This window comes from Watersipora subatra, chromosome 2 (genome assembly GCF_963576615.1).
Source record: "Watersipora subatra chromosome 2, tzWatSuba1.1, whole genome shotgun sequence".
Classification (NCBI taxonomy): domain Eukaryota; kingdom Metazoa; phylum Bryozoa; class Gymnolaemata; order Cheilostomatida; family Watersiporidae; genus Watersipora; species Watersipora subatra.
The window spans coordinates 39,648,502-39,671,717 of record NC_088709.1 but is presented as its reverse complement, the minus strand read 5'-3'; the positions used below and the strand labels follow the sequence as shown (position 1 = coordinate 39,671,717).

Below are 23,216 nucleotides of genomic sequence, written 5' to 3'. Positions count from 1 at the left end.
ATGACCGTGCTAAATCACAATTTTGAGTTGACAGACAACATTAGGTATCTTGGAAGTAGCCATGTTGGAGCCAGCATATGTTCTCTTATGAATGGGTAATGCGATGGTACCATAAAACTCAAAAAGGAAATCAGTAGTTTCAATTGTTCATATAAAATATAAATTTATCTGTTTCAGAAAATATAAATATAAATAAATACATTACATCTATGGAAATGAGCAATCACTTGATAACAAGGGTAAGCATCACATTTGTTTAATTTTCTTGAAACAAACAGAAAACAACAATATAGTGGCTGACAACGTATGGTTCAATTTTCTCTATAGCTGTGTTGACTATGTTTATAGGGGATACCAACTCTCTCTATTGCAGCTGCTCCTACCCTTGCACTTTCTTCTGAATAAGAATTTTGAGCACAGTGTTGGGTAGGAGAGTGTGAGATGGTAGCTCCGCATTGGTCATCGGGCTTGTCAACTTGCCGGCAGCGAGCCATGCCTCAATAGCCTGTCGCTCATATGAATAACCATCTGGAAAAGACCAAAGCTAATGAACTAGACAGCAGTGGCAAAGAGGGAGTAGGTTGAATTATAAGCAAAGTAGATAAGAGTCAGCTTTGAAAATTAAGGTATATGTTATGGTAGGAACGAGTCAATATTTTGAATTTATCATCAATATGCACATACTCTGCATGTCTGTGCAGCAATATTTATCCAAAAATGTAAAGAAAACAAAAATTGCAAGTAACAGTATAAGGTGGTTTTTAGTGTGTTAGAATTGGAAGTGACACCTTATGAACCATTTTCTTTCTGTAGCATCCCATAAACTAAAATCATTGAATTTTAAAAGCCCTTTTATTCATGAGCTGAGGCAAACATACAGATGAAAATGAAAGTGTAAGGATATCAAGTACATTTTAATGGCTTTTATATCTGCACAACTACTAATATATTGATATTTATTATTTCTGACAGAATTTTGATTCTTAGTGTGTGTACAATCAGGCTTGGGGCCACTAGTGAGCATTGAGCGCACTGCACTATTTGCTGGCTAGACGACAGTAAGGTGCACTAGGCACTGCACTAGCACTAGTGCATGGCATAGTAATAATATAAAATGCACTAGGCACTGCACTAGCAGAAATTCTTGTGCACTAGTGCATCGAAAAGTGAAGTCAAAAATGCACTAGGCAAAGTTTCATTTTAGTTCAAAGATGCCTACATTTATTATATAATCATACCATCTCTGGATTGGTCTCATTTTGCTTGTGAATATGTACATAAGCATATGTAATTGGTACTTAAATACATGTATTTAAAAAACATAAGTTTACAAGAAACTTATTGAAAGTTGAAATTTAGTCAATAAGTTACTTCCACTCTATCAAAGATAGATTTAAACTGAAATCCTACATATACATGTACATCCACAAATACTGACATGGAGACAAATAGACAAGACAATAGACAAATGGTAAATAAATAAAGTTGGCTTGATTGTAGTTCTAGGGATTCATAGAAACTCCAAACACATGCTCATTTGAGTAGTTAACAACATTGCAAAGAAATATCAACGTTCCATATTCAATACCAATATTAAAGTAAAACGTAATGCCATCTCCATCAAAGGAAAATAATAATATTTAATCTGCACTTGGCACTGCACTAGTGCATACTATGTCGCACTAGGCACTGCACTTGCACTAGTGCATTTATGAAAAAGTTTCCAATCCGCACTAGGCATTGCACTAGAGCATTTTATGTTGCACTGTGCACTGCACTTGCACTAGTGCGTTTATGGGAATTTTCTAATCCGCACTAGGCACCGCTCTAGTACATACCATGTCACACTAAGCACTGCACTTGCACTAGTGCACCCAGGGACTCATGTCAAATTTGCACTAGCATTGCACTAGACATTTCTATTTTAAAGTGCACTGCACTATGCACTGCACTAGTGCATAGTGCAGTGCACTAGTGCAGTGCACTAGTGCAGTGCGCACTGCTAGTGGCCCCAAGCCTGTGTACAATGCATGCACTGTGAGAGTGCACACACACACGCACACACAGAGTGGGAGTTGACTACTTCCTTGAGTAGAGTGAGAGTAGACTATTTTCTTAAATAGAGTGGTAGTTGACTACTTCCTTGAATACTAGATATAAAATCCTTTATTATAGGAACTGTAGAATGGTGGTTTAACAATTGGTCAATTCGAGTAAAAGCAAACGAATGAACACAGAGCATAGAGAAGACAATAATGTACATAGATGAGTGAAAAAGCACTGAAGAAGGCAAACAAGGCTGATGTATTACAACAAGACATAGCCAGTTTTAGGAGATACGCACCTGATGCAACCACTGGGTCAGCCATCACCTGATGTGTGATTGGACAAACAAACTCATCAAGTTCTTGTACAGACGTAATAGCAGCGGTGTCACCTTTGTCTTTAGCTGAGAGAAGTTGCTCAATTCCCCGCACCAACTTGTTTCTTGAGCCAAAGGCGCCTGCAACAGGAAACAAAAACCATGCCAACCATACAACATGACAAGAAGGAAGAGTCTAAGGTAGTAAAAATATGAAAAACATTGATGAATGTACCGGAGTTCTTCTTAATAATAATCACTGCTAACACCTCCAAGAAACAATTTGTGATTTGATTTACATGTATGAGCTTTCATTGATTCTAATCGCTAGGGTATGACGACTCCCATATTGGACTTACCATGGAGTATTCTAACAACTAGAGTATGACAACTCCTATATTAGACATACATTGAGCCTGATTGTCAAAGTAATTGTGACGAGGAATTACAAAAACGTAACTTACATGTTGAGTACTGTTACTAACTTACATGTTGAGTACTGTTACTAACTTACATGTTGAGTACTGTTACTAACTTACATGTTGAGTACTGTTACTAACTTACATGTTGAGTACTGTTACTAACTTACATGTTGAGTACTGTTACTACCTTACATGTTGAGTACTGTTACTACCTTACATGTTGAGTACTGTTACTACGTTACATGTTGAGTACTGTTACTAACTTACATGTTGAGTACTGTTACTACCTTACATGTTGAGTACTGTTACTACCTTACATGTTGAGTACTGTTACTAACTTACATGTTGAGTACTGTTACTACCTTACATGTTGAGTACTGTTACTAACTTACATGTTGAGTACTGTTACTAACTTACATGTTGAGTACTGTTACTACCTTACATGTTGAGTACTGTTACTAACTTACATGTTGAGTACTGTTACTACCCGCAACTGCTTATCACACATTTTAATGCTTACACAAAACATTCAACACCTTATCATAATTTCAACTGAATACTACTCTGTAACCAGGACATCATAGCTTACAACATCAGGTTGGAATACTAAGTTATTACAACTTGATGACAATAATAGAACTGCCCGTGATCCTTCCTTTAAGTGAGTCTAGTGAGTATCTTAACACTGTGTTTGCACCAGGTGGCGAGACTGACACAGAATTTAATATTTTAAAGGTTATGTAATTTATTTCTTTTAATAAGACTATCGAACACAATTAGAGATTTTTTGAATTTCTGATTACAGCTGGGAAGTTTCCAGCAAACAAAAGATGAATTTACTGAGCACTGATTTACTGAGTCACTTCGACTGGTTAGTGGTGCTGGTGGTTTTGTATCGATGTCACCAGCTCCTTATTATTCATTCTAAACGAGCTTTAGAGTACATGTATACTAATAAACAGCTTTTCCCGTTAACAAACACCATACTGTAAGGAAACTTCGATACAGTTAATCTTCTATTCCAAGCACATGACCTTAGCCTGAAGTGGATATTACAGTTAAAGCCTAAGTAATACAGATGAGCGTATATTACAGTTAAAGCCTAGGTAATACAGATGAGCGTATATTACAGTTAAAGCCTAGGTAATACAGATGAACACATACTTATGTGAAGTTCTCTTTCAAGGAGCTGACTGTCAAGGCGCAAGAGCTCGTAACCGTCAATATCATTTTCCCGAAATGTCTGTGAGTACTTGCTTAGTCCAAGACTGTTTAGCCAATGACAAACATCCTCCACCGACCAGTTATTTGGCTTAGCCCTACGGCTTGAAGTTTCAGTTAGGAGGATGGAACTAGACTGCGGACTCTCCGCGCACACTTCAGTAGGACCGAGGTCAATAAGAGGGGCTGATGGCACATCTAAAGAAACAATTTGACTGAAGAAACAGTCCAATCAAACCGCATCCATAGTTGATATACAAGTATTTTTATGTAACCACTAAAATAGCGGTGCTCTACAGGTTAGTAGTGTAGTTAGTAACAAATGAACGGCTAGGTACAAAGGCTAGGTAAAGAGGTGTTGAACTTTAGTATTTACTTGTTATAAAAGTTTTGAATCATAGTTAAAGTTGTTCAAAGTATTATTAAAAGTTCCATTAACTTGTTGAGCTCTTTATTTTTAGTCAATTGAGTGTAATTTTTATAGTAACTTATCTGTCATATACATGTATAGGAAAGAAAAGTCAGTATACAAAAAATATAAATATGCTACAATATATAGTAACATTATAATACATATAATATCATAATAATATCATAATATATTTATATCTATTTCTCCAAGTCCGTCTGTTTTCCGGCTATAGCTATTATTAGAACAGCTGAGCTGGACAACAATGCAGACTCAAAGTCATGGCTTACCATCATTGGAAGCCTAACCTTATTAAATAGCTTAGTGGAATTTTCTATTGGCAATATGCCAGGCTACAGGCTTGAAACCTACTCTTCTATTACATGGGCAACGCCGGGTGGCACAGCTAGTATGTATATATAATTAAGACGATGTTTGACTAAAGTTCCCTGTGGCAGCTACAGGAAAATTTTAGTCAAAAAATGTCTACCTTTAATATACGCGACTCACAAAATTCAGAGTTCTCTTTTCAACTTTATTTCTTTGAAACGACATACTGGTGTATTTCCTATATCTATATATATATATTTCTCAGTGTTTGTCTGTTTGTTGTCTGTCTGTCCAGTTATAGCGATAAAATTAGAGCAACAAAAATCATTTTCATACTGGATAACTCCCAACATTCAAATTATAAGTCTACTCACAAGCGCGTGTAACCACAAGACTAATGCGTTCTTATCATATCTATCGCACTTACCATATACTGTATACCCTTTTCTCGATTGCACACGCTAAATGTGCACTATTTATTAATAATTAATATTACCTTTTTCAATTTTTTGTAAAAAGCACATTTTTTACTGTTATCCTTTTTTAATTTGTAATTTTCAAATGTGCCGTTTCAATTTCAAATGTGCCATTACGCTATTATTTTTGGTTTTTCTTAAGGTTCAATTGCTAAATCCGTAAAGGCTAAATACTTTTCACGTGGAAAATTGTATTGTCGAGTAGGAATTGCATTCTTTCTCTGTTTGGTCAGACAAAGCAAGTCCTATATTCCATTTTTAGGTTTGCACCAGTATGGACCAAATTCCATTCTACGGCGGTTTTGTGATGGCGGCGATTAACTGCTCGTTTTTGAGCTTTCAAGAGCTTGTAATTACATTTCCACATATTTTGCACCTATAACACAGCAGAGTAAAACATGGTGAATCTTTTGATACCAAATAACTGCAACGTAAATTTTGTTGTAAGTCAACCTTTAAATAATTTAACATTACAATACTGTACAAAAATGTATTCAGATTCAGCGAATCTATTCAATGATATATAGCATGCACTACTCCATGGTTGATACATAAACTTTGAAATCATTGCTTAGGAAATTGGCATCTTGGGATTGAAAAAACTTTTCAACCACACTCAGACATCTATAGCTGCTCACAACAATTAGTACAACCCAGTAATACTCATGTCTCATTACACCCTTTCATACTAACATGCTAATGCTGTGAAGTGAGAACTAATAAGTTGCAAAAACCAAGGTAGGACAACTAACCATCATAAAGACAGACATGACAAGTGCTAATAGGTATTATGGAGTTAAAAGGGAGCCGAAAGGAGAGAGAGTTTACCGGAAAGGCTGTACGTGTCTGTGATGCTCCAGACCTTGACCGTTCTATCACAAGAGCCAGTATAAATGAGTGTGTCATCTCCACTGAAAGCGAGGCTATTGATGAAGCTACAAAGAAAGGATGGAAAAAAAAACTCCATTTACTACAAAGAAAAGAGCGAGCAAACAACTTCACTGACCAGTAACTTCAGGTAAACTTCAGCTGCACCCACAGATTCCAAAAACAGAGCTTAAGCTGTTCAGCATGTTCTAACAACAATGATCTCATACATTCATATCAGTTTAGACAAAACAGTCTTTTTGTTATGAATTGACAGACACTATGAACCCTGACAAAAACTAGCTGACAAGAAGATTAAACTCACCTTGTGTGAGCAGCTAGGTGGACATACAGGCATTCCCCTTCCTTCAAGTTAAAATAAAAAGTCAAATTTTAGTTATAAATGCTTTAAAGATGGTAAATACTAACAACCTAATACAATATGATAATAATTATGAAAAATACAATAATGCTAAGAAGAATGATACTACAGAGTCACATAATATAGCTACTACGCTCTACACTCAAAGCCTATTAGTCAGATGGGCTATAGCTAAGGGTTGGAAAAAACCACGATTTTTATGAAAAAAAAACGAAAAAACCACGTTTTTTGGTTTAAACCGATTTTTATGGTTTAAACCGGTTTTTATAATTTTACCAAGGTTTTTACAATTTTAAGTCGAATTAACATCACTTACTATAGCTGCATGATTGAGTATTGAACATACATATGTGGAATCATCTGTTAAAGATAGTACTGTGGGAGTTGCTATGGGGAAAAAAGAGAGAAAAAATATGGAAATTTCAGAATGAGTCTTAAATCAAACATGATCGATGAAATACAGAGCAGAAATCTTATCACATAAAATGAATATTTTACATATAGCTCTATGTATAAGTAGAAACTTTAATTCCAGTGATTAGTCGTGCGGTAGTGTAGAGCAGAGCATAATGCAGATGCATTGCTAGTGTTTGGAGCTGTGGCAGATGACTCAACTTCTAACACTTGAATATTAGCATCACCGTCTAAATTGGTGTTTTCAGTTTGACAATTTGCTACGTGAGCTTTAAGCCTATCTGCGTGACCTCGCGTTACGACAGCACACCTATTACATTTTGCCTTAAAACCTTTGCTTTAAAACCTTTGACTTTCAAAACTCGTCAAAACACAACAAACTTGATAAACTGAATTGTAACAAACCAACTACTTTGGCTTGTGCGCAATAAATAAAATATTAGTTTGCAAACTAGAAGCTTTTGTCCAAAAGGATTTTATTGTTTTAATTTTAAATTATAAGTAATCCTTTCTCACTCCCCAGACTTGAGAAAGTATTTATTCATTATTAGAGATGATGATTGGATTAGTATATTTCACATGGTTTTTATATTTCATCAGTAAAGAGATCATCATATCACTTGATGAAACCAATTGAAAATGAAATTCACTAATTCATTGTTGTGCTAGGATTTCATGTAGTTTCAACTTGAGCTCTGCCATCAATTTACTACTGTGTCCTAAATAAACTTCCACAGCTGATAATTATATAAAATTGCATTTCTACCGCACATGAACCACTAGGAGCTTAAAATATTGTTTTTCACAAAAAATAATGAAAAAACAATAAAAACGGTTTTTTCGGACTGGTTTAAACCACTCGGTTAAAACCACTCGGTTTAAACCAGTCGGTTTAAACCATTGGTTTAAACCAATGGGTTGTTTAAACCAGTTGTTTAAACCAGTCGGTTTAAACCATTGGTTTAAACCGAGGCAACCCTGCTATAGCTTCCTCACAAGTATTGTTGACAATCACTGTTTCCATGACACGCATGATGCGGATTTAGGGCTTGATGCATGATGCGATTAGCGCTGGCGCTTTGTTAAAAAAGTGAAGAAGCGACACAATCTTGTCAGCAATCAGAACTGCTCAAATCGAACTTGACACGAGTGAGTGTGAACAGGTTTAGAGTGGAATAGCCTGCTCAGCATTTTCATGTGCATCGTTAGCAAGTGCCAGTTCCATCATTACGATGAAAACTCGCGAGTAACCAAACTTACTTGATTTGCAGATTTTTCCGAAAATCTATATCTGGATGACTCGCAGATTGATGCAAACATGGATCATGGAAACAACAAATATTTGTTAGCTTTATCAGATAATACCTCTTCACATTAGCTTTATAATGTAATCCCTCCTGGTGTTAGCTGTATTATGTAATCCCTAACAGTGGGGCAAGCTTTATTGTATAACCTTTACCAGATCAGTACAGTATGCGTATGTAAGTCCTTTGCGATAAGTTTGCTAATTGATGCTTCTCCAGTTGTATGAAATACAAACACAAACAAACAAGCATCTAGCATTGTTGGTGAGCACTGAGAGGGGCTGACTGCAATATTACTATGATCACTACTAATGGCTGGTTCAAATATGAAGAAATCTTTGGAATACGTCGTTTGATGAATGCAAACTCGTAATCTCCTTAGTGATTAAAACTAATTGACCATCTTTCAGATTTTGTCACCAGGTCACTAAGGTCGATCTGTTGTTTGAATATAAGTAAATATATTTACATACAGTGTCTCAGTATACTAATGGTGCGTTTACACTGGCCGATTTTGTCACCGATTTTGTTGTGCACAGACAAATTTGATGAGTCGGTGTCGGTAGGTGTGAACAGAAAGATCGGTGTCGGCACCGATCTGAAAGTCGGTGTCGGAGAAACCCAGCAGTGCCCGGTTGCACCGACAAATCGGACGTTCATCAGAAGCTAGGAGCCTCTGATTAAATGAGCCTAGGCTTTAATGACAGTGCTAAGTTTATGAAACGAAAGGGCTAGGTTTAATGAGAGGCTAAGGAGACTGTCATTAAACTTTCCCTCATTCTCTTTTTAATAGTGAACCAGCATGGCTAGCAACGATGTGAACGCGAGAGTACCAAAAAATCAAGTTAGTTCTTTAATTTAAATTAATTAAAAGTGAATAGCCAGTTGTACGACTACTACTAGTACTACTACTAGTTCTACTACTAGTACTACTGTAAAGGAATTTGCAGGCCCTTACTTGGCACGATCTAGATTATGTCATACAGAAATAAAGTGCGTGTGATTTCATTCAATGTTTTATTAGCGAAGGAAATTCACTAGCCGAGGAGCGTACGGCCATTTGCTCTGTCTACTAAGTGAGCGTTGCTCCCTTATATACAATAAAATTGCCCGTTCCGGCTAACGGGACCGAGTGAGAACACCGGCTAGCAATGTTTAAATGGCCAATAATTAGGCCCGCTAGTGCGTTGATATGACAACATAAACAACGACAATTAATAGCATAACGAGTAACAAGGCCAACAATAAAAAGGGAATAAAAAGGACAACCCATATAATAAAATATTTACAGACATAAAATATATACAAACAAATAATTACAAGAAGTGTAAAGTATTGGCCCGGTGTCCACCACACTACTTCTACCACAAATATACATTCACCATTCAATCTTCTTCATTATTCATTTTATTTATTATAATTACTCGGACGAAAGAACTGTACGTACAGTTCTTTGCTCGGATTTTCATTGCCTCATCATTCATTCATTGCTTGGCATTCAGTAGTTGCTTCTAGCGGTAGTAGTAGGAGCAGTAGTAGTGTAGTACTAGCATATAATTTTCCACATCAAGCGCGTTGACTTTTATGTGTACTCGTCTTCGCGTGGTCGGGTGAAGGTCAGAACGGCGAAACGCTGTGATTGGCTGTTGGTACCGACAAAAATCGTTTGATCGTTGCAATGTAAAGAGGGAGTCGGTGTCGGCACCCATACGTGAAATGTCTGAGGTACCTGTCTGAGTCGGGGTATTGGCACCTAATCGGAGTCGGTGTCGGCCAGTGTAAACGCACCATAAGTAACCTGATTGAATAACTTCTGAGATATAATTTATTCTTATTACAGAGCTCTGCCTGCTTATAAACATAAACTAAACTTCTAGAAAATTCCTGAATGGACATACACAATGCAGAGCAATCGCGCAAGCATGAGGAATATATGATGAGTCTTGCAGTGGTCATGCGCATCATATAACCAAATGCAGTAGTCACAGTAAACCATGCTGTATGTACACAAACCACACAAAGTGCTTGCCACATGTAATAAATTTATTGAAAACAAAAGCTAAGGAGAGTAATAATAAAACACAAGCCTCTATGTAACAGCCACGCACAACTGAGCCAAGAGATCATGACTGATCTTTAGTTTAATATAAATGAGACTTACGAGATTCCAGAGCCTCACAGTAAAATCACCTCCGCAACTAGCCAAGGAGTCACCACTGTGGTTAAACTTCACAGAGTACACTGGACCAGTGTGGCCGACAAACGTGGACAACTTCGCGAGGCGAGGAACTGCAATACAAGAACTAAACAGTAAAATGGAGAGCATGCAAATAATTAATCGATGACATTCAGTTAGCGGGTATGACCATGTGCACTAAACCATATCAGTTACGCATAAGGAAAACTTGAAGTGTGCTTTATGTGCGTCAAACAAGGTAGTATCTGGTGAATCTTTATTAATACATAGCAAAGGCCATGTTTAGTACAGGGTATAGTTTTCGGCCATCAAATAAGCTTCTCCTTTATGTGTATTAGCTACTATCAAATCAGCTTTATACCTGAACATGAGTTATTCAAGTTGTTTAAACCTTATGGCCAAGTCCGCTATCTGTGCTGACAGTGAAGTGAGAGTTTCATTTATGGTCACAAATGGTCAAATATTCTACCATTCTACTAACACATGGCTTATAAAGCAAACCTTGTAGCAAGAGTTGCCGTTAAACAAACTACCTACAGGATTTAGCCAGTGATAATAACAGTTTATTTATGGTTGACAAAAAACTTTCTCCTTGTCGAGGACACAACTCCAAAATTAAACTCATCAAAGGTTGATTAAGGTTACTTGTTGAATGCCATCTATTGAAAAGCAAATTACTTTTAGAAATTTCATGGCTGCTTATTCAAAACACATTACTGTATAGTAAACTAAACAAAATACATCACTGTATAGTAACTAAACAAAATACATCACTGTATAGTAACTAAACAAAATACATTACTGTATAGTAACTAAACAAAATACATCACTGTATAGTAACTAAACAAAATACATTACTGTATAGTAAACTAAACAAAATACATCACTGTATAGTAACTAAACAAAATACATTACTGTATAGTAACTAAACAAAATACATTACTGTATAGTAAACTATTCAAAATACATTACTGTATAGTAAACTAAACAAAATACATTACTGTATAGTAACTAAACAAAATACATTACTGTATAGTAACTAAACAAAATACATCACTGTATAGTAACTAAACAAAATGCATTACTGTATAGTAACTAAACAAAATACATCACTGTATAGTAACTAAACAAAATACATTACTGTATAGTAACTAAACAAAATACATTACTGTATAGTAACTAAACAAAATACATTACTGTATAGTAAACTAAACAAAATACATTACTGTATAGTAACTAAACAAAATACATTACTGTATAGTAACTAAACAAAATACATCACTGTATAGTAACTAAACAAAATACATTACTGTATAGTAACTAAACAAAATACATCACTGTATAGTAACTAAACAAAATACATTACTGTATAGTAACTAAACAAAATACATTACTGTATAGTAAACTAAACAAAATACATTACTGTATAGTAACTAAACAAAATACATTTTACAAGTTGACCATGTTGCTTTCCTATTAGAAAAGATAATTTTCAATGTTTGTTTATAAGAATTTCGAGACTAATGTACCACGATCCTCCTTATATTAGCAATCATAAGAGAAAAGTATATAAGTAACAATTTTTAAGTGCTGGTTACACAAAAACAACTTATCAGAATATTCAGTTGGGAGAGATGGTCAGAGTAATCAAAGCACAAAAGCTTCCAACCAAATGACTTCAATCATGTTCAGCTTATGTCATGGTCGGCTTATGTTATGTTCACCTTATGTCATGGTCGGCTTATGTTATGGTCGGCTTTTGTTATGGTCGGCTTATGTTATGGTCGGCTTTTGTTATGGTCGGCTTATGTTTTGGTCGGCTTATGTTATGGTCGGCTTATGTTATGGTCGGCTTTTGTTATGGTCGGCTTATGTTATGGTCAGCTTATGTTATGGTCGGCTTGTGTTATGGTCGGCTTATGTTATGGTCGGCTCATGTTATAGTAAGCCAATGTTATGGTAAGTTCATGTTATGGTAAGCTCATGTTATGGTCAGCTTATGTTATGGTCAGCTCATGTTATGGTTAGCTCATGTATTGGTCAGCTCATGGTTGGCTTATGTCATGGTCGGCTTATGTCATGGTCGGCTTATGTCATGGTCGGCTTATGTCATGGTCGGCTTATGTCATGGTCGGCTTATGTCATGGTCGGCTTATGTCATGGTCGGCTTATGTCATGGTCGGCTTATGTCATGGTCGGCTTATGTCATGGTCGGCTTATGTCATGGTCGACTTATGTTATGGTCGCCTTATGTTATGGTGGGCTAACGTCATGCTCCAGTCATTTCTTCGCAAGTGGTTATTTCAATTGTGATTTCGAATAAACGAAAGCATGTCGTATAAGCACAAAAAATGATTAAAGCGACGCCAACTTTTTTAGAATAGTTGAACCTTGTAGCCCGTCCTTTCAAAATTTTGTTGAGATATGTGTACTTGGGAAAGTTTCGTTCTGCTGCCATGCGTGCCTTGAGTGTCATATTTTCTGGTAACTTCCCTTTTGTCTAAATTATGTCATCCCACCTCCTTAATAGTAGATAGTAAAGCACTTCTGAATAACCAAAGAATGAGATGAAGAATTTATGAATTTGATTTCATGTCAAAGACAGAAATGTAAAAATAACAACATCATTCTAAGAAGATGCTAACCGGTAACTATGCCCTCGTCATCATAGGATATGCTCCAGAGAACCACCAGACAATCAGCTCCTCCGGAGACAAAGATTATGCCCTTGCTGCTCTCTCCTGTTAAGTAGAGAGACATAATTTCAATTCAAAGATATTCGTCCCACAAGCTAAGATAGTATAAGCAAACTATAGATTGTTTTAGATAAGTAGATCTGTAGATGGAATACAGACAATGAAGCCATTGTCAAAGGAAAGGGTAATGCACTGGATATGCATGTAGCAGTCAAGTTCAGCGACCTAATGATTGTAGGATGTCACTACTCTCAGTGAGCTGACAATGACAGCTATTATTTTCTGAGAGATACATGGTTGTTCCGTGAAAGGTCTTCTCTCTATGCTGAGCATAGTTGTGAATAACCTTGAAAAGATGCCATTCAGCCATACAGATACAGGAAGCATTTATAATTTTTATAAATCTGACAAAATTCACAAACTTTGCTGCAGCGGAAAATCCAAGAAATATCCAGCATAAAATGATCGAAGTTGTGAAAACGCTGTAGTTTTGTAGGTCAAAGCAAAAAGGCTGACAAAAATAAAAGATCCTTATGAAAAATATAAAAATAACACACAAAGCATAAAGTATCGTGGAAGGTATCGTGAAAATATAAACCTTTTTGTAATTCTTCCATTATTACTTTAATCTTCATATCTCTCTTCTAACACATTATGATTGCTATTCGTAGTTACCCGCAGTATTTATTAAGGTTTTTTGGGCTGTGAAAATGGATTACGGTGTAATCGTCTAGGAACATTTACTCCACCATAAATCATGAGAATTGTCAATTTGTATGTAGAAGTTGCACTGTACAGAGTGGCAAGACAATAGGGAATGACCATTATTCACGACACCTTCCAACAGGTGTCAGCTGTGATACTTAAAGGTTGACTTGCAACAAAATTCACATTACAGTTATTTGGTATCAAAAGATTTACCATGTCTTACTCTGTTGTGTTGTAAGTGCAAAATATGTGGGAATGTGTTTACAAGCTCTTAAAAGCTCAAAAACGAACAGTTAATCGCAGCCATCACAAAACCGCTGTAGATTGGAATCTCTTTCCAAAACGGCTCAAATGGGACGTAGTTGTACAATATATGATGGCTTCTGTTTCCACTTTCATGCAACCTCATTCGTCGAAATATTTTCACAAATATATTTCATGCATTCAATAAAACCATGTCTATAATTGTTCTTACGCGTCTATTTTAGCGTCATTGTAATGCTGTCCATTTTAGCACTGATATCTTATAACTTACCGTAAAAAATCGTTTAATTTTTTAACCTTAGCTCGAAGGAGTACATATCATTGTCTGATAATGCTGACGAGTCTGTTGGTCACTTGTGATCATCGAAAAGTGCTGCAGAAATTATTTGCTAAGTATTGGGTCAAACGATCAGATTACGACTAGACGATTAGACCAAGTCCAAACAAAACTGTAAAGTAGTGAGCATCTATATTTGATACGGGGTCTTTGGTAGAACCCGAAGTGTTTGTCATAAACTAGTACTACGATAAGTTTTATATTGAGCTTTTTATTGGCCTTTCAGTTCACGTGAGAACATCACGTGTCAAAACAATAACCGAATGTAGTGACAACGTCAGAGAAATAAACTGATTCCAATCTACGGCGGCTCTTCGTTTTTGAGCTTTTAAGAGCTTGTAATCACATTTCCACATATTTTGCACCTACAACACAGCAGAGTAAGACATGGTGAATCTTTTGATACCAAATAACTGTAATATGAATTCTGCTGCAAGTCAACCTTTAAGTATCACAGCTGACACCTGTTGGAAGGTGTTCAATGGACTTTGGGTAATGTTTTATTGAACAATAACACTACTGAGAGTAATTATATTATTTTGGCAATAATAATAAAGCGGTAAGCTGTTATAATATTTGTGAATAGTCCGACTCTCAATAGTCGGACACGGTAGTAGCGCAAATAGCCGAAAAAGTACCCAAGCTCATTCTGCAACACAATTGTGGCATTTTAATGACATCAGCTGATGTAAAATTTTCTGTTTATTAACTTGGTATCTAATAGTTCTTATAGACCGTGTAGTTTCATAGTTATGACAGTTTATATGCACACTTGTCAAATATTAGGTTTTACTGAATATGAAATTATGCTTTGGTAAAAAAAATTATTTTGGTGGAGAAATATTTAATTAGTAATAACATTGTAATAATTCCTACTAATCCATAATACAGTACAATATAATAGCTAGACTAGCTATAGGTGTCAACCACAACTTGTGGCTCGCAAGACGAACACCTTATAACGTGTCATTCATCAAAGAAAAGCTCGAGGCAATACCAGACTTACCTGGTTTACCTGTGTACTTGGGAGAGACCTGGAGACAGTGGGTGCCAAGCTCATGCGCTGTCAGCTGGCAGGCGACAGGTTTGGTTGATAGATACTGCGAATTGAAGACCCTGATGTCTCCCGTCACACTGTGGCCTGACAGCAGCCAGCGAGTGTCTGGGGTGAAAGAAAGAGCGAGGATGGACTCATCATCATTCACACTCATTACCCTGTAAGCATTCGCTACGCATAAGAAATGTACATAACAACTATATCTTCGGAGGAGACATAACATAAATACAAGACAAAGATATAAGTTTATAGTTGTATCGACATGTACTGGAGACATTTTAAACTGATTAGCAAGTTCATGAAACAAAGAGTGACGTCCAAGAGTGTCAGCTACCTGCCTATCGTGGCAACAAGCACTGCCTACCACAGCAGCCTACAAATAATGTCAAGTGTTCCTAAAAGCATTACCATGGATAGGATAAGGCTTTTAGCTGTTGATGAAAAGTACAAATAAGTACAAGCAGAAAGATTAGGATTGCTTATGAAATAACATCAGATGGAAGACAAATACAAATATGAGGTTTTTCGTTCACAACTGTAGAAAGAATATTTAACAGAGTTCAAGGCATCTCTATGACTCACTTGAGTGGTGACTACACTAGAGTATTTCTATGACTCACTTGAGTGGTGACTACACCAGAGTATCTCTATGACTAGCTTGAGTTGTGACTACACTAGAGTATCTCTATGACTCACTTGAGTTGTGACTACACCAGAGTATCTCTATGACTCACTTGAGTTGTGACTACACTAGAGTATCTCTATGACTAACTTGAGTTGTGACTACACTAGAGTATCTCTATGACTAACTTGAGTTGTGACTACACTAGAGTATTTCTATGACTCACTTGAGTGGTGACTACACTAGAGTATCTCTATGACTAGCTTGAGTTGTGACTACCCTAGAGTATCTCTATGACTCACTTGAGTGGTGACTACACCAGAGTATCTCTATGACTCACTTGAGTTGTGACTACCCTAGAGTATCTCTATGACTCACTTGAGTTGTGACTACACTAGAGTATCTCTATGATTCACTTGAGTTGTGACTACCCTAGAGTATCTCTATGACTCACTTGAGTTGAGACTACACTAGAGTATCTCTATGACTCGCTTGAGCTGAGACTACACTAGAGTATCTCTATGACTCCCTTGAGTTATGACTGCAATGGAGTATCTCTATAACTCACTTGAGTTGTGACTACACTAGAGTATCTCTATGACTCACTTGAGTTGTGACTACACTAGAGTATCTCTATGACTCACTTGAGTTGTGACTACACTAGAGTATCTCTATGACTCACTTGAGTTGTGACTACACTAGAGTATCTCTATGACTCGCTTGAGTTGTGACTACACTAGAGTATCTCTATGACTCACTTGAGTTGTGACTACACTAGAGTATCTCTATGACTCACTTGAGTTGTGACCACACTAGAGTATCTCTATGACTCGCTTGAGTTGTGACTACACTAGAGTATCTCTATGACTCGCTTGAGTTGTGACTACACTAGAGTATCTCTATGACTCACTTGAGTTGTGACTACCCTAGAGTATCTCTATGACTAACTTGAGTTGTGACTACACTAGAGTATCTCTATGACTCACTTGAGTTGTGACTACACTAGAGTATCTCTATGACTCACTTGAGCTGAGACTACACTAGAGCATCTCTATGATTCACTTGAGTTGTGACTACCCTAGAGTATCTCTATGATTCACTTGAGTTGTGACTACCCTAGAGTATCTCTATGACTCACTTGAGACTTTTGTAGGTGTCCATCTCGACAACTCCAATAGCCCCATCACATGCACCAACAGCCAGGAGGTGGTCATTTGGAGAGAGGCAACATATTCTCATTCCAATTTCGTTCTTCTGCTGATGATATGCCAGGAGTTTACCGGTTTTTATGTCCACAATAGATGCCTATTTAAAAAAGGATACTAGGAGCACAGGCTACATGTTATGTACAATAATCATAGATATAGTACACCCTATATCTAGTATATGACAATTTAGGGTTTACTATATCTAAGACAATAATAGTAGATAATGAATGCATCCAAAGAACTCAAGGATGATAGATTCTTTTTATGTAAGACAGGAGAAAATAAATAATATTAGTAATAATACAATATTATTAGATAGCTTTGAGCGAGAAAATATGAGCCACACACTAAAAGTGAATTTCCTTAACTACCCATTTTCACTCAAATATACTCAAACTTTTACCACAGAGTGATTTGTTCTAAAATCTACTCTGTATGCTAAATCTAATATTCCTTTAAGAACGAAAACCCAGCATTATACACCCTAAACACCTTTGATAACCCCTTTATCAATATTGCTGACAGTTGAACATAGAATTAAGACAAATAAATTACATAGAAGTATGCAAAAACTAAGTTATATGATGAAACAAAGTAAATATAGTAATAATCAATAAAGAAGTTTGTATTGTCGCTCTGCCTCAAAGCCAAATAAAGAATAGTGTAAACACAGCAATGCATAGGTTCAGTAGTAGAGCTGCAGATAGAGTAATATATGCCACAGTTCCTTAACCTGGACTAGGTCAAGCGTAAACTAACTTGGCTTATATTTATCTATCACTCTTATCATTTATTCATTTCAAGATGTTTGCTCTTTAATTATTAACCAGTCTCTCTTATACAACTGCAACTGTATTTCATGCAATCTTTAAAAAAACTTCAAACGCTGAATTTCAGAAACTCTGTATGCTAAATGATTTTAGACAGAGGTTTAGCTCAATACACTAACCTGTTGAATATGATAACTGTAGCTTCAGCACAGAATTACAATGAGAGATTTGAGTATAGCCAATTTAAATAGAGATAGACAACTTAGTGTTTAGAAACCCACAAGCTTCTTGGTCTTAAACCGCCAGTTAGTTTGCTACAAACTTATAACATATCTTTGATATAAAATGGCCAAATTAGTATAGAACAATAAAACTAGAGCATAGGTCATATGTGGGTCACACGTGGGTCATATGTGGGTCACACATGGATCATACACAGGTTATACGTGGGCCATATGTGAGTTATACAGATTATACGTGGGCCATATGTGAGTTATACGGGGGGTCATATGTGAGCCATATGTGGGTTATACATGGGTTATACGTGGGCCATATGTGTATTTCACATACATAAATGTTCTTTGAGTAAAATGGTAATTCTAGGCAGTATGTAAGTCAAGCAACTAAATCCCAACAAAAAGAAATTATGTACTACGTAAAGACTGTTATCTCGCAGTACAATGAAACACCCACTAAACATACAGATGGATGTCCTTTAGACCAACAGGGTAGAGTAAGTAGTTACCTTGCCATCCATGGATGTAGAGACAAGCCGCTGGCCGTCGGAAGTAAATACACAGTGTATAACATGGTATTTGTGTAGCTTCAGGGGAGAGTAAGATTTCTCGGAGAGATCCCTTGTGTTGAACACTTGTATTAACTACATTGAATTGAATTATAGCCCATAAACTTGCCTGAGATACGTTGAGGCTGACATGATGCAACTTTAGGAAAAATAATAAGAAAAAATAAAAATCACCCCGATATAACAATGTAACTATCTGATGACAGACACTGAGTTATATTGAAGATGAGTAGAAGAAGCAGGCTTGGAGACCACATAACAGAGCAAGCAGGAGTTGTCTTATCAAAATCTGGTTTACTTAATCTATTCAATGGACAAGTAAAATTAAGCTTACATTTTCAAAAGAGCATTCAATCTAGAACAGAGAGAGAATAAAGTAAAGAAAAAGTACTTTTTCCAGCAGCTATCTAGTACTCTAAACAAGCATGACCATTCTGCAACTTCTTAGATGCTAGTATGCTAGTAAAAGAAAATAATTAACAGCATATTTTAGTTGTGCTATTTAACGTGCCATATCAGTTCTAAAAAAAACTGCAATTGCAAGTATACTGCAATTGCATAGTTATGTAATTTTAGAACAGGATGCATTTAAAATATCAGCTGAGCTGAGATCAGAAACTTTCAATTCAAATGCTGGACTTGAGATACATTTCAAGATTCACGGGAAAATGAGATCAAACCAATATTAAGACACTTGAAGCCTTATGATGCCAGCTTTTCAATTTGTCAGCGAATAACAAACATAAGTTGAAAGATAAGTCAATAAGCTGAAATGATTGAATTTGACAAGAGCCGTTTGTGTGCTGCAAAAGTACATCGCAAAACAGCTAGTAGACAAACTCACGCAGCTTGCACTGGTCGTAGCAATGGCATCATCGTGAACAGCTATGCAATGCACATCACCGGTATGTATTGGTAGCGTTCCTCGCAGTTCCATTACTACTGTAGAGTCGTACATATCAACATCTCTATCTGCAATAACGACTTGTAAACCATCGGCAGGATTATAACAGGTCAACAACAGCAGCAATAACAGTCTGTGATTGGTTAGTTATATGTGTGACCGTTTGTGTATTTACGCTAGTAGCATACAACTTCACTTCAATTTGCATTAATAGCACTGCTAGCACAGTTGAATAGTTTTACTGTTATTAATAAAAGTAAAACATAACAATAATGGTTATCAATTTCAGTAATTAGTTTCTGCAACCTTTTGATGTGATGAATACATACTCCATATTACAACTTGCAGGGTCGGCTTGTATGGGAATTTTTACAAATTCACATACAAGCCGAAATTAAACTGTGAATTTTTACAAATTCACAGTTTTAGGGCTTTTTTCTAGACTTACTTTTAAGTGAGAATATACACTAATATTCACTAATTCTGACATGCAATGGCTAATATATTTAAGCAAGAAAGATGGGCTCAAACAAATTCCGATGAAAACTGATAGAAGGGTGTAAGTTTTCAAGCAGAAATACATGTCAACAATAATTTTCCAAAAAAGTTATATGAACAAACCGAAATGGAAGCCCGTGCCAACCCTCAGAGAGCCAATTACTGCTGACTTAATGTCAATGTATTTTATGAACAAATATATATACGCAAAAACTAGGCAAAGGCAAATGTGTAAAGAGCTATGCAGCAAAAATGCTCAAACAAATGACCCTAATCCCTTTTATTTTATAAAAACAATTGTTTGGTCTTTTTATGGTTGTGTATATTACTGGGTGAAAGTATACTTAACGTATTAAAAGCATATACATATATCACAAGGATTAATTCATTGAAGATTTGACATTTTACTGTAACATTAAAAGCTCGTGGCACCAGCAGGAGTTATCTACTAAACACTATTCCTACATAGTCTATTAAAACACTCCACACGAAGGTCTTTAAGATATCATTTATTGAAGTTCGGCCAAGCTTTTTAGGACACGAAATTTAGTTTGATATTTCTGTTGAAATATCAAGGTCAAGTGAAGGCGATGTTGCTGGACATAATGCAAGCTAAAAAGGCGACTATTATGCGCAACATTGCATACAATATTTGACTGCTTGAAAAAGATAAAAATCAAACAGTAAAACCCTATATCTCATCTATATGCATTAGCATCGGACATTAAACACAATTAACAAGTTTACCATTGGTAAATTAAAACATTGTATAAAACATTGTAAACTGTAATTTGAACTCGTAGCCTGAAAGAGTTATGCAATATGAAAATGCATTTATTCTATATTTATAACATAAAAAGCCCTCAACGCTGAAGCTGAACAATAAATCTGGGCATTGATAATTCAAAGTTGACTTTTTCATAAAAGGCAAAAAGTTAAATCAATCATTATTGTCAAATACAACAGGGAGTAAGAATGAAAAATCAATTACTGTACCAATGAAAAAATGATGGTAGTGACTAGCTGTGTGCAGGAGATATCACATTGACAACAAATTGTGTAGGTCTATTTATGTAACTAAACACAAAAAGAACACAACCAAGAAATCAAGAATCAAGAAATTATAAAAACTATTAGTACATGTAGGCCCTGCTGTATTCAGCATTTATACGAGTGTACATCTTGGAAATTCAGTGACGAAGAAACACAACCAAAAACGTTACTGCAGCATTTTTGTCAACTGCTTTTACATAAGAATGCAATGTACCTTGGTAGCTACTGATGAGGTCACTAATATTATCACTAGTATGTAGTAATCAGTACCACTTCAGTTATATTGCTAAACTTCATCCCAGAAAAATCGTGAATCGTGTCAAAAAGCTTTGCAGTCTAACGAATTCACAGTGAATAACTTATGAATCTGTTCAAAAGCTTTACTATTGTTTTCTTTTCAGATGACTTAGCAAGTTACTAAGGGCTGTTGTATGGAGATACTGCAAAAACAAGATACCAATAGGGAATGTAGCCAGACCACAGGATAAGCATATAATACGTACAAGCAGCAAGACGCCCAAATACATTAAAAGATTCAATAATTAGAAAATGTCAAAAGCAAATTAGAAACTTCAAATTTGGAAAAAATCAATCATAGAAATTGCCTCAACACCAGATGGAGAATATGCCAAAGGGAAGTCGAAGCAATTAAACCTACCAACCACCATCATCAAAAAGCCACCAGAGAAACATTAGAGACAAGTCAAATGAGTCACATACAGATTTTCCAATCCTGTCAAACATGACCTAGACACCAGGAGCAAGTCACGAGCTCCACCCTACATGTCAAAATCACATGCACCAGCTGAAGACTTACGCAAAAAAGATATCTTCACACGCCTGACAGAAAGCATCGAACCTTAACGCTCAACCTACACCCAAAGGCTAACCATCCCACATGCCAGACATCTATAAAAGAGAACAGCTCCAATGACTCAGCATCTCTATCCCCCCCCATCTCTATCTCCGGCTCTAACTTGAGCTCTGGCTCTCTCTCTCTCTCTCTCTCTCTCTCTTCCCGAGGGCCTCCTTGGACGCTTTCCCATTCGTCTGCTGAGGAGCCTCTCTCTCTTTTCTCTACCGATGGAGCCTCCTTCTCCTTCATTACCTGAGCCTCTTCTACACCACTATCTCAACTGCTGACACTGTCTGCTTATGGCCTCTCACGACTCTCATTTGACTGTTGAAACTCACAGCTGTACAGGACTGATCAACAAGCATAGACAACCGTTCGAGTAAATATGTAACTTTCATTAGCTATTCTAATTGTTTTGTCATTAAGATTATTGTTTTAGAATTTTAGTCGTCTATTTTAATTGTTTGACTTATAGAATAAAGAAGTAACTTGTACTGGTAAATATCAACATTGCTTACAATAGTTTAACACCTTCATTTGTACCTTAACCAATAATAATTAAATTAGTTCCCACAAGCTAAGCAAAAATACACAAACTAAACATAGTCAAAACAGAATAATATGACAAGCAAATTCAACACTGATGTTGTGTGTGAATTCGGATTAGTTATGCATAACATAATTTCTCCACGACCGCACATAACAGGGCGAAGCACAGGCTGGGCGTCCTACTCCTACGCAAAATGAGCAGTTAAAATGATCCTACAATGTAGAAATTGCAATTAAATTCTAGAAGCTCCTACTGAAAAATGAACATCAATTTGTTTCTTATAACAAAAAATAACATACGTTTTCACTCAGAAACGAAGGTTCCAATCGTAACCTAAACCTTTGGTTCAGGTAATAAGTGTCCGTTAGGCTTAGCTATTTGACATAGAGTGCAAAGTAACACAATTTTTAAAGTAATTTCGTTTATTTAGTGGTCTATGATTTAGCCACCAGACACTCAAGTGAGCATCTAAAACTCTAGTGAGCAAGGTATTATCTGCTGATT

At 36.2% G+C, this 23,216-nt stretch overlaps 1 protein-coding gene across 2 annotated transcripts; it reads right to left on the bottom strand.

Annotated features, from left to right (window-relative positions):
- Window positions 1–64: 64 nt before the first annotated feature.
- On the bottom strand, window positions 65–23,093 carry LOC137386742 (WD repeat, SAM and U-box domain-containing protein 1-like). 2 transcript variants are annotated; one of them, XM_068072865.1, is made up of 12 exons: window positions 23,012–23,093; window positions 19,696–19,823; window positions 18,792–18,926; window positions 17,207–17,373; window positions 15,396–15,604; window positions 13,030–13,125; window positions 10,349–10,476; window positions 6,413–6,453; window positions 6,049–6,155; window positions 3,949–4,203; window positions 2,345–2,503; window positions 65–528 (listed from the first exon to the last, which is right to left on the bottom strand). In XM_068072865.1, exons 2-12 carry the CDS (start codon window positions 19,807–19,809, stop codon window positions 380–382), a joined length of 1,560 nt encoding a protein of 519 aa, XP_067928966.1. In that variant the 5' UTR covers window positions 19,810–19,823; window positions 23,012–23,093; the 3' UTR covers window positions 65–379. The 2 variants fall into 2 exon arrangements, with proteins under 2 accessions (XP_067928966.1, XP_067928967.1); XM_068072866.1 differs by having other exon boundaries at window positions 15,405–15,604.
- Window positions 23,094–23,216: the final 123 nt, after the last annotated feature.

What these genes read in the sequence shown, in the direction of transcription:
- LOC137386742 (XM_068072865.1), bottom strand. Translation starts at nt 19,809, where the DNA reads ATGTACGACTCTACAGTAGTAATGGAACTGCGAGGAACGCTACCAATA. An exon ending in TGACGAGGGCATAGTTACCG is followed by an intron (nt 10,477 to 13,029) that starts GTTAGCATCTTC and finishes CTTGTATTGCAG; the next exon opens with TTCCTCGCCTCGCGAAGTTG. An exon ending in TGAAAGAGAACTTCACATAA is followed by an intron (nt 2,504 to 3,948) that starts GTATGTGTTCAT and finishes TTCCTGTTGCAG; the next exon opens with GCGCCTTTGGCTCAAGAAAC.